Source organism: Gorilla gorilla, chromosome 4 (genome assembly GCF_029281585.2).
Source record: "Gorilla gorilla gorilla isolate KB3781 chromosome 4, NHGRI_mGorGor1-v2.1_pri, whole genome shotgun sequence".
In the NCBI taxonomy this organism is placed as follows: domain Eukaryota; kingdom Metazoa; phylum Chordata; class Mammalia; order Primates; family Hominidae; genus Gorilla; species Gorilla gorilla.
Genome location: NC_073228.2, coordinates 17,101,776 through 17,112,404, shown reverse-complemented (window position 1 = coordinate 17,112,404; position 10,629 = coordinate 17,101,776). Strand labels below are relative to the sequence as shown.

The 10,629-nt window shown below is 58.3% G+C and overlaps 1 protein-coding gene across 6 annotated transcripts; it reads right to left on the bottom strand.

The window, feature by feature from the left end:
• Nucleotides 1–51: 51 nt before the first annotated feature.
• FDXR (ferredoxin reductase) lies at nt 52–10,629 on the bottom strand. 6 transcript variants are annotated; one of them, XM_004040944.4, is made up of 13 exons: nt 10,404–10,566; nt 9,738–9,856; nt 9,576–9,647; nt 4,336–4,428; nt 3,998–4,120; nt 3,683–3,796; nt 3,271–3,372; nt 2,379–2,486; nt 2,035–2,119; nt 1,703–1,902; nt 1,451–1,622; nt 631–801; nt 52–502 (listed from the first exon to the last, which is right to left on the bottom strand). In XM_004040944.4, the coding sequence occupies exons 1-13, from the start codon at nt 10,480–10,482 to the stop codon at nt 372–374; spliced, it is 1,569 nt and encodes a 522-aa protein (XP_004040992.1). In that variant the 5' UTR covers nt 10,483–10,566; the 3' UTR covers nt 52–371. The 6 variants fall into 6 exon arrangements, with proteins under 6 accessions (XP_004040992.1, XP_004040989.1, XP_018883172.1 ...); XM_004040941.4 differs by lacking the exon at nt 9,738–9,856 and having other exon boundaries at nt 9,576–9,673; nt 10,404–10,629; XM_019027627.3 differs by lacking the exon at nt 9,738–9,856 and having other exon boundaries at nt 4,336–4,431; nt 9,576–9,673; nt 10,404–10,579.

Sequence of the window (10,629 nt, the reverse complement as noted above, 5' to 3'; positions counted from 1 at the left end):
GTGACCCCCGACCCCAACCCTTCCAAAAAAAAGTCCCCCATCAACCATGGCTCTTGGTTGCAGCTGTTTTATTTCCAGCATGTTCCCAACCTGGTGACCCTCCACAGTCCAGCAGTAGAGAGATGGGTAAGGGGTTAGATCGGCCCACACCTCCACCTGTCCCTAAGGTTACCTCAGTTGCTGAAAGCTAAAACCTTGCGCGCAAGGGCGACCTTCCCCAGGAGGGAGGAGAGACGCTGGAAGAGCAGCCAAGCCTCCAAGCCAGGGCCGGCCGGGATCAGCAGAGGTGCAAAGTCCCACTCAGACGGACCCAGCCCTTCCCCTCCCAACACTCATCCCTTCCCTGCTGGGGGCCGGGGCTGGGGCTGGGCTCAGTGGCCCAGGAGGCGCAGCATCTCCTGAGGATCCACCAGCTTCTCCCTGGGCTTCCCCGTGCCCTGGCCCCGGGCCACCTCCTCGGCATCCAGCTTCTCCCACTCTGAGAAAGAGACTGGCCGGACCCCTGAAGCAGAGGAGAGATTGTCAACACCTCCTCCTTCGCCCCTCCCAGAACAGCCCCCTCCCAAAGAGTGAGGCCCAGAGAAGGACCACCCACCCCACCTCCCAGGACCTCAGCATCGGGGCCCAGACCTCGGCTGCTGAGCAGGGCCTGGATGGCTGCGTAGCCAGGCCTGGGGCCAGAGGGGAGCAACCCAGCCTTCAGGTCCTGCAGCAGCATCTGGCCAGTGAGGAAGCTGTCAGTCATGGTTGTGGCTATGACACCTGTAGGTCCTCTCTTCACCCAGCCGCTACAGTAGAGGCCTGAGAGGGGGTAACAAAAGGGAAAGGGAGGGAGGTGGCTGGATACCACCCTGGCCATCCTGTGCCCACAATCTACACCCAGGTGCATGCACACAGACACCCCACACCTCTTGGCAGACTGTCGGCTGAGCCTGCTGTGGCCGCTGGTCCACTGCCCTGGATTCTTCTCTCCCTGTTTTTACCAGGCCGACCCCCTTACACCTCAGTTTCCCTGTAGACGAGGGGATCCCTAAGCTTAGGAGCTGAGGCTTGCTCCCCTGCAGTTTCAGTAGGCCCTTGGTAAATGTTTACCAAGCGAATTAATCACTAGATAGGTATGTGGGCACTTAGTAAAACTGGAAGCTCCCTGAGGACACAGGCTGCCTTATTAATCTCCAATCCCAGCACTAAGCACAGGGCCTAACCCAGAAAAGACCTCAGTAAACGTTTGTTGAATGACTTAATGACCTGACATATGTCCCATATGTCCTAGCCAGACTGGAACTTCTCTCAGGGCCAAGAGGAGGGCGGCACTGGGTCCTAGAGAGGGCCTGCCCTGCAGAAGCTTCTCAGTGCATGTTGCTAGATGAATGAACGCGTGGCCCCAGGAGATACCAGCTTCTCGGCCTCTCACCATAATTCAGCATCCAGCCTCCTCACACCCTCTCACCTGGCACATCCATAACCCGGCCCTCCACATTGGGGATGACCCCAAGCTTGGAGTCAAAGGGCACGCTTGGGTCGACAGGGCGGCTCTTATACCCAATGCTGCTGAGCACCAGCCCACAAGGGAGGTCTTCCATGTCTCCCGTGGGCACTGCACGGGTGGCCTCATCGACACCCTGTTGGGGAGAGTGTGGGCAACACCAGGCCGGTGGCAGAGTCCTGGGAAGGGGGTGTCTTTGGGAAACATGAGACTCACCTCCAGTCTAGTGACTGCTAGGCGGACACCTGCTGCCCGCCGCCCATCTGGTGAGGGCAGCACCTGCTGGGGGCTTCGGAAAAAGCGGAGGCCCCAGGCACGGGAGGCCGATGCCTGGCGGGCAGCTTCCTCCAGCCCTGGCTTCTCTGTGGCCGTTCGAAGCAGCAGTTCCGTCAGCCGCTTCCTCGGGCGGGGGACCTCTGTCAGCAACGTAGAATGTCTCCAGGCTGTCCCTGGGCCCCGGCCCTCTCCCTGCACGCCCTTCCCCAATCCCTCTCTGACCTAGGCCACCCTCTCCCTAGTAGCTGGGGGGCCAGGCCAGGGCCCCTCACCCTTGATCTTGTCCTGGAGACCCAAGAAATCCACAGGATCCAAAATGGGCCGGGCTCCCGGTAACTGAATCATCTCCCGAAGCTCCTTGAAGGTGGGAGCAGGGAATGGGGGAGGAGGTCAGGCCCAGAACACAGTCCACCTGAGCCCACCCCAGGGTCCAGCCCAGGCAGGAGAGACCACCACCTGCCTCCTCCCCAAAGGCACAGGGCCCCCGGGGCCCTGACTGCTCCCCTTCTTCCATCCCAGGCAGCAGCTACTCCCAGGGGCTCTGCCCCACCCCAGCCCCTTAAGGAGAGGCCCCCTCCACCTGGAACCCTGGCTCCTCCCACTCTGGCCCCAGCACCTTAATGGTGAAGGCCACTTGCAGGGGTCCACGCCGGCCCACTAGCCACACTGTCTTCACTCGACTCTGCCTCAGTACACCCAGGGCTGCCTTTGTGATGTCCGTTCTCTGGCACAAAAGGAGGGCCTTGGAGTCATCAGACACTGACCCAGGAAAGGGGACTCTCCATTTGGTCATGTCCCCACCATGGGCCAGGAGAAGGCTGGCGGCCCAAAATTGCGCCACTGCTCCCCCCTGGTGGCCAGATGGAGCATTGCTGCCAACTCTGCAAATGGCTCCAATAGCACACCAGGCCCACACTTTCATTCAACAAGTATTTAGTGGGCCTCTACCATGTGCTCACCCCCATGCAAAGAGCTTGGAAGGGCAGGGGTGGTCAATGGTGAGGAAAAGAGACAAGGAGCAGGCCCTCTCAGAGCTTGTGATCTGCTGGGGAGAGAAATACTCATCAAATACTCATCAATGTGTGTAAAATTGCCGTGGCGATGATATGCGGTGAAACAGAAGTAGACGGGTCTATGGGAGGAGGCACGATGGGGGAGTGGACCAATTCAGGGAAGTCCTGGAGGAAAGGACAACCGAGCCAAGATCTCAAAGATGAACTTTAACTGTTAACTGGTGGGAGGTGAGTGGGGATGATCCAAGCAGGGGATGTGGCTTACTGAAGAGTAAGAGAAAAACGCCACTTAGCTGGAGTGCAGAAAGTGAAGGGAAAATGGTAGAAGAGGAAGCTCATGGCACTGCCCTTCAGAGGGCCTCTGACTGGGCACCACGGGGAAACAGAGGCACTGAGCCCAGCTTGGAGAGGTAAGGCCTGAACCCTGCAGACAAGGGCACTCTCTCCTCAGGGTGACCCCACCTCCACCCCCGCCAACCCCGACCTACCACTCACCTCCAGGTGCTCAGGTGGGGTCAGTAGGATGCGGGCCACGTCCAGAGCCACGTTCCCCTGCCCCAGAATCACGGCTGTGTCACAGCTCAGGTCTGGTTCCAGCTGGAGGGGAAAGGTCTTGATAGGGTCCCCCGGCCTTGCTCCACTCAGCTCATCTCAGTCTGCAGGTGCCTCATGCCTGGTCCCCACTGTGCCCTGGGGCTTCCCCACACCGGGAAAGTCCACAACTCTGGTCCCTCCTCCCCCACCTGGACCCAGCTCTCCCCCGAGGCCCTCCACAGCTGGCCTCCCGCCTCAGTCAGCACAATGTCACATCTCGCCACTGGATGGCAGCTCCCTCTTCCCCCAAGTCTGGCATCCAAGGGCTGAGGGGCGGGGAGGAAGAGGCAGCGGGCGTGCTCCCCATACTCACCTCCTGGTTCTCAGGAAGCCCGTTGTACCAGCCCACGAAGGCCCGTGCGGAGCACACACCTGGCAGCTCCTCACCAGGAATTTCCAGGGCCCGATGGTCCTCTGCCCCGTAGCTCTGATGAAAGATGGCAGGCCCGAGACCCACAGCCTTCAGCACCAGCACTGATAGGCCGGGCAGCCCCCCAGGCTCCCAGCGGCCTCCTTCCAGCTTCTCAGCAGCTTGCATCCTGGCCTCACCCCTGCTGCCTTCCACCCCGAGCCACCAGCCCCCTTCTGCAGCCCCTGCCTCCCCGAGCCAGGGCCTTGCTGCACTCACCAGCACCACGGCGTGGTAGGCCTCCCGCAGCTCCGGCACCGTCACGTCCCTGCCCACCTCCACGTTGCCCCAGAAGGCACAGCGGCCAGAGTGGGCCGTCTGGGTAAATGTGTTGATGACATTCTGCCAGGTCCCCCGGGAATGGGAGGGGTTAGAGAGTAAGGCAGCTCCAGGGACCACGTCTGCACCACCCTCACCACTCTGTGTCCCCAGGAGGGAAGCTGGGTGGCATCGGCACAGACGGCATGAAGTCCTGTCATCCAGCCAGGGAGCCTCCCTGCCCTCCTCATCTTGACCAAAGTCTCCAAACCCCAGCCTCCAGGCCCAGAGACACCCACCTTCACCTCGGGGTGATCAGGCGCCACGCCAAAGCGCACCAGGCCAAAGGGCACGGGCTGTTTCTCGTAGATGTCCACGTGGGCCTGGGGGTGCTGCTGGGGAACAGGGTGGCAGCTGGTGGGGCCGAGAGAGAGAGGCTGGGACGCCCCTAGGTCCTCCCCTTCCCCAGACAGAGCAGGAGAGTTCAGGACCCTGGGCTGAGAACACAAGGCTTCCACCCTCTGCAAGGAAAAAGAGCACTCACTCCTTGGGTGGCTCGCGCCTGTCAGCCCAGCACTTTGGGAGGCTGAGGCAGGTGGATAACCTGAGGTCAGGAGTTCGAGACCAGCCTGACCAACATGGTAAAACCCTGTCTCTACTAAAAATACAAAAATTAGCTGAGCGTGGTGGTAGGCACCTGTAATCCCAGCTACTTGGGAGGCTGAGGCAGGAGAACCGCTTGAACCCAGGAGGCAGAGGTTGCAGTGAGCCAAGATCGCGCCATTGCACTCCAGCCTGGGTGACAGAACAAGACTCTGTCTCAAAAAAAAAAGAAGAAGAAGAAGAAGACGGCCGGCCCTCGGAGATGGGGAGAAATGTGGCCAGCTGACGAGGCCGTGGCTTCCCCCGACTGGAATTATATCAGGGCGGCTTCTTTATCTTCTCAGGTCAAGCGCAACCCACAGCCCTGGCCTCCAACCCTTCGACACTTGGGAAGGGTCCCAGCCAGTCTGAGGACCTGAGGGCCACCCTCTGAATTCACAGGTGCCTTAGCTCTAGTGCCCAGGACCATGCTGTGGGGAAAGGGGAGCAGCAGGACAGGGAGGGGGCACGGCTGGGAATTCACGGGAAAGAGAGGTGGAAATGGGCCTGCTCCCACTCTTAGAAAGACAGTCTCAGGCAGTGGTTCTGCATGACCGCCTTCCCAGGGCACCTTGAGAGGCCGTGTGAAAGGCACAGGGTCGGGGGTCCAGCAGGCAAGTCTGGTATGGCTCTGCCACCAACCAGCCACATGATCCCAGCAAGTCCCAGGGCCTCCCGAGGTCTCAGTCTCCCCCTCTGCACACTAGGATGGATGACAGCTCCCTCTCATGGCTGCTGGAAAGCACCAGGTCAGGATGGTGAGACTCTGGGCCACAGGCCGGTTAGCAGTAAAGCAGTCAGGGGTCCCACGGCTGACACGCCCAGTCCCCCATCCTATCTTCGGTCCCCGCCATGACACCTCCAGCTTCACTGGGACTCAAGGCAAAGAAGCCCCTGCCCATCAGTCTCCCTACCCCCAACAAAGGCTCCCACCCACCTCTTCGCCTTTGCCCAAATCCCCCCTTCCCCTCTACTCCCCTGCCTGCACCCAAGTCCACCCTCCCCCACCTCCTGTCTCTCTCCATCCCAGGCCAGCCACAGGGGGCTACCCAAACCACCTCCCTCAAGCCCCACGATGTTGTACCCACAGAGCGCTCTGGGCTTGGAGTCAAACAGGTAGCCTTGGATGCCAGTCCCACCTCCAGCAGTAGCTGGCTCTGTGCACTGGGGAAAGTTTCTCTCTGTCCTAAAGAAGAGCCCTGTAGTGTCCTGCTCAAGGTTAAATGAGTAATCAGGCAGCCCGGGGTGCAACCTACTCTGAGTGTTCAATCAAGGAGGGAGCTATCATTACTATTCTGTTGTTGTATGTCACTGCCTTGCTCAAAAATCTTCGCTGGGGCCCAGTGCCACAGCATAAAGTTCAAACTGCTCGGCCTAGAGGTCAACACCTCACCCAACCGACCTCTCTGTCCTTATCTTCCATTCTTTCCTGCGACAGATCCTTCACTCTGGGTCACGATGTCCTCTCCAGGGCCACCTCCGGAACGCTAAGTCTGCCGGATGTTCTTACCCCTTATCTCTCGTGGCTGACCTCATCTTCCAGGTTTCCTCCTTCCTTCCTTCCCTCCCTCCTTCCCTCCCTCCTGTCCCTCTAGCTGCTCCCTGCTAACAAGGACATTCTCTGAGGTTCTTCCGATTGGCCCCCCTCCCTCCTCCCTTGGGATTTAACCCACCCCCTCCTGCGACCCCAAATTCCCCTGAACTTGCTGATGACTTTCTACTCTCTCTCTCCTGCCCAGACATCTCCCCAAGCTCCAAACCTGAGACCCCTGGATGTCCCACCCCAGACATCTCAAATCCATCCAGTTTCAAGCCAAGTCCCGTTGCCCCAAACCGCTCCCCCCTTCTGCTCCTGTTCCCTCGACCCCATCCACTCAGAGCTCAAGCTGGAACCTGGGGCTCCTCCCTGACCCCCCACCTGATCCCATCAATCCCCCATCCTCCCAGTCCTCTTCCTCACTACAACCCCAGCAGCTCCCCACTGCTCTCTGGCCACCAGCCCTGCCTGGACCTACGCTGCAGGCAGAGGGGGCATCCTGAAGGAAAACAGCAGCCCGAAAACTCTCCAGTGAAGCCAACCATCTACAGCTGTGGGCACAAGAATCCTTTGGGGTGTTTAACATTGCTGACTCTTGGGCCCAGCCACAGAGTTTGATTAGGTCCAAGTTAGGCCCAGGAATGTGCATTTTGATAAGATGCCCCGGGAGACTCTGATGGGGGAAGAGGAGGCAGCTGTGGACACCTCCCAGCGAAACCTGCCTCCAGAGCCTGGTCAATGGCTTCCAAGCCCCCCAGGATCTGGGTCCTACCTACCTCTCAGCCTCGGCTCTCACCTCCTCACGCCTTACTGCACACAGGCACCTTCCAGAACTTGCCCTTTCCCCAGAGAGCCATTCTCTTCCTCTTTGTTCACGCAGTTCTCTGTGCCTGGGACACTCCTGCTATTGTCCCCCAACCTGACATCTACTGTCCTTCAGACTGCAATTGGGACACCTCTCCCTCCAGACTGGGCATGGACCCCCTCCCCGCACCCCAGTCTCTGTGCTTATAGCCGTCAGAGCCCTAAAATACCTTGTAAATTATCCACCTGTCCCCTCCACATTCAAATGTCAGGTCCTCGAGCACAGGGACCACGTCTGTCCTGTTCACCCCCAAGTTCCCAGTAAAGCCTGCGCCCAGAACATGTTACGTCCAGTAAATGATTACTGAATGGATTAACATGGATGGCCTCACATGGAGCTGCCTTCGCTCAGATCCCAGTGCCATCCCTGCTCCACGGTGGAAGCTTGGACAACCTCACTCAGCCCTAGCATCCTTATCTGTGAAGCAAGAGGCACGACACCTGCTTTGCAGGTTGTCATGAGGATGCTACGAGATGCTGTGCTCAGTGCCTGACTCAAGCTAAGGGCCACTGTCCCAAACGTGCTGCATGTGGTCCTGTCTTAGGAGCACAGCCAGCAGCTTGGAGCTCCCTGTGGGCAAAGATCAGCCCAAGGATCAGAACAAGGATTTTACCTGGCCTGAGCCCCTCCCCATCCCATTCCACAAGGAAAGCATGTGCACGTGTCTGCCAGCTGAATACAGTCGTGCTAAGAACACTGCCTGGCTGGGCGCGGGGGCTCACGCCTGTAATCCCAGCACTTTGGGAGGCCGAGGTGGGCAGATCACTTGAGGTCAGGAGTTCAAAACCATCCTGATCAACATGGTGAAACCCTGTCTCAACCAAAAATACAAAAATTAGCTGCATGTGGTGGAGTGCGCCTGTAATCCCAGTTACTCAGGAGGCTGAGGCAGGAGAATCGCTTGAACTTGGGAGATGGAGGTTGAAGTGAGCTGAGATTGTGCCACTGCACTCCAGCCTGGGCGACAGAGCCAGACTCCATCTCAAAAAAAAAAAAAAAAGAACACTGCCTGGAAGGCTTACTCTCCCCCCTTCCAAAATGTCAGGCTCAGCTAAAAAAACAACTTTCCCTTATACAAAGCCCTTCAGGGCCTCTCCAGCCCCCATGTGCTCCCTGATCTCCATCCCAGAGCCCAGGCTGTCCTCCCTCCCACATGGCAGCGTGCCCAAGGCCTTGCATTCCACGATGACTCCCCACATGTGGGAGGCCCTCACCAAAGCCCTTGGTCTGCTTCAAGGCAGCTCAAATGCACTCTCTCTCTTTTTTTTTTTTTTTTTGAGACAGGGTCTCACTCTGTCGCCCAGGCTGGAGTACAGTGATTTGATCTTGGCTCAGTGCTACCTCCACCTCCTGGGTTCAAGCGATCCTCCCGACTCAGCCTCCCAAGTACCTGGGACTACAGACCTGTGCCACCACACGTGGCTAATTTTTGTATTTTTAGTAGAGATGGGGTTTCACCACGTTGGCCAGGCTGGTCTCAAACTCCTGACTTCAAGTGATCCACCTGCCTTGGCCTCCCAAAGTGCTGGGATTACAGACATGAGCCACCTGGGCTTCCGGCCCAGGAAACAGTTTCTGATTGACCCCACCTGCCTCGGCTCACGCTGCCCACATTATTGTAATTAGCTCTTTCACCTGTGTTGCCTGGGAAGCATGCATGGGTCACTTTTCAGCAGAGTGATCAACTCATCCCAGTTTCCCAAGAACTTCCAGCTTAGTGCTGAAGCCCCTTGTCCTGGGCAGTCCACGCCAGTTGGTCACCCTACATTTCAAGCATCTGTGTGTGTGTGTATAATTAAGATATTCATCCTTTCTCTTGTCTCTCCACGGACACTCCAAGCCTCTCCAAAGCTAGGCAACTGTCTCATGTCTCAGTTAACCTGGGTATCCCCTCTCTACTCTGTCCCAAAGTCTGATGTGGAGTCTCAAGTATAACCTGTAGCCTTGGCTTTGGGGCCCTTCCTGCTGAGGCGGACACTGAAAGCCTTGATATCCTGGCCTTCACAGGGGAAGGGGGAGGGGCAGAGGGCAGGCTGAAAGAACAGAATGGCACGGAGGACTGGAGCTATGGGTGAGGAGGGCATGGCAAGGCAGGTAAAGTTACAGAAAGCGGAGGAGGTGGGTAGCCTCGAGATGTAGGATGTTTGGGACAGAGTGAAGATAGAGGAGAGAGGAGGGAAGATGAAGGAGGACAAAGTCATTTTGCAGGTCTACATAAGCCCCCTGGAGTGCTTGGCCAGGGAGGCAAAGCTGACCACCTGCCACTGACCACTCACCACCAATGTGCGTTTTATAACCCTGTCACACTGAGGACGGGAGGGGAGGGGAGCCTCAGGTGTAGGTGAGGAAGCAAGTGGGAAGTGTCCAGGCCAGATGGCTGGGAGCCCCTTCCCAACATAAGGCATCCAGGAGTGCTCTTAAAACCCAAAGCAGGTGAGGCTTGCCCTTAGGACTGGAGCAGCAGGTGAATGATGGACTATGAGTAAGTGGCTTACCTTTAGCAGGTGTTGGGCCGTGTAGAAGCCAGCTGGGCCACTGCCCACCACACAGATCTGGGGGGTCTTCTCCTGCGTGGAGAAATGGTGGCGGAAGCCTGGGGCCAGGCAGAGGAGAGGGAAAAGGTCAAAATTAACTTCTCTCCCCAGTCCCAAACCAACCTGAATATCCAACAGAAGCTGGAACTTCCCAAGCTTCACCCTCACCTGCATCCTCCTTCTCTTGTTCCTCAAGGCTTTGGCATTTGCAGGGTCTCTTACTTCATCTGAACCCCCAAAGGCTGTGGGTTCATCCAGAGCCTCACATCTCACCCATGAACCTACTACACCACTGCCAATGGCCTGCCCAACAACACTTCATTTCCTATCCAATCGGCTAGAATCCCACATCCTTCCAACGGCCTCCATATCATCCCAATCTCGCCCCCGTGGGTCTCCCCACGGTGTCCCTCCTCTAACCCCTCTCTCTCTCCACAAAACGCTATATTGCCCATATAGACCCGTCTTATTCCTACAGATCCCTGTTTCGACTCAGACTTCCCTCTCGCCCCACAGACCTCCGTATCATCCTCCATTCACCCCGTCTCACACCTGTGGATCTCAAAGTCTCTCCTTTTCACCTTTGTTGACCTCCGTCTCTAACCCTAGAAGCCTCACATCTCACGCACAGATCGCCCACCCCCGTACACCACCGGGATCTCGCCAGCAGGAAGACACCCCTTCAGTCTCACCCTTCTCCAGCCCTGCCCCAGCTCTGCTCCGACCCCTACTCAGCGCTCGCAGGCCTCCCCGCGCTCCCATCCAGCCCCAAAGGCGCCCTGCTCCTACTCGGGGTGCTCCCGGCGGGAGGCAGCCGGGTCCGAGGCCACGCCGACCAGCCCCACCAGCGCCAGCAGCGCGAAGCCATGGCTAGGAACAGCAACCTGCAAGTGGATCTGTTCCTGGCTACTGCTCCGCAGGGCAAGCCCGCTCCTGCCCGGGCCCGCCCACAAGCGAGGCCCCGCCCCCCGCGCTCCGGGAAAACGGAGCCTTGCGGCTCCACCCCGACTCCCGA

Excerpts from the sequence above, each read along its gene's own strand:
- FDXR (XM_004040944.4), bottom strand. The coding sequence starts at position 10,482 with ATGGCTTCGCGCTGCTGGCGCTGGTGGGGCTGGTCGGCGTGGCCTCGG. Across the intron at positions 9,648-9,737 it reads AGCTTCTGTTGGATATTCAG|GAGAAGACCCCCCAGATCTG; the intron begins GTTGGTTTGGGA and ends TTCTCCACGCAG. Across the intron at positions 4,121-4,335 it reads CTGATCACCCCGAGGTGAAG|AATGTCATCAACACATTTAC; the intron begins GTGGGTGTCTCT and ends GGGACCTGGCAG.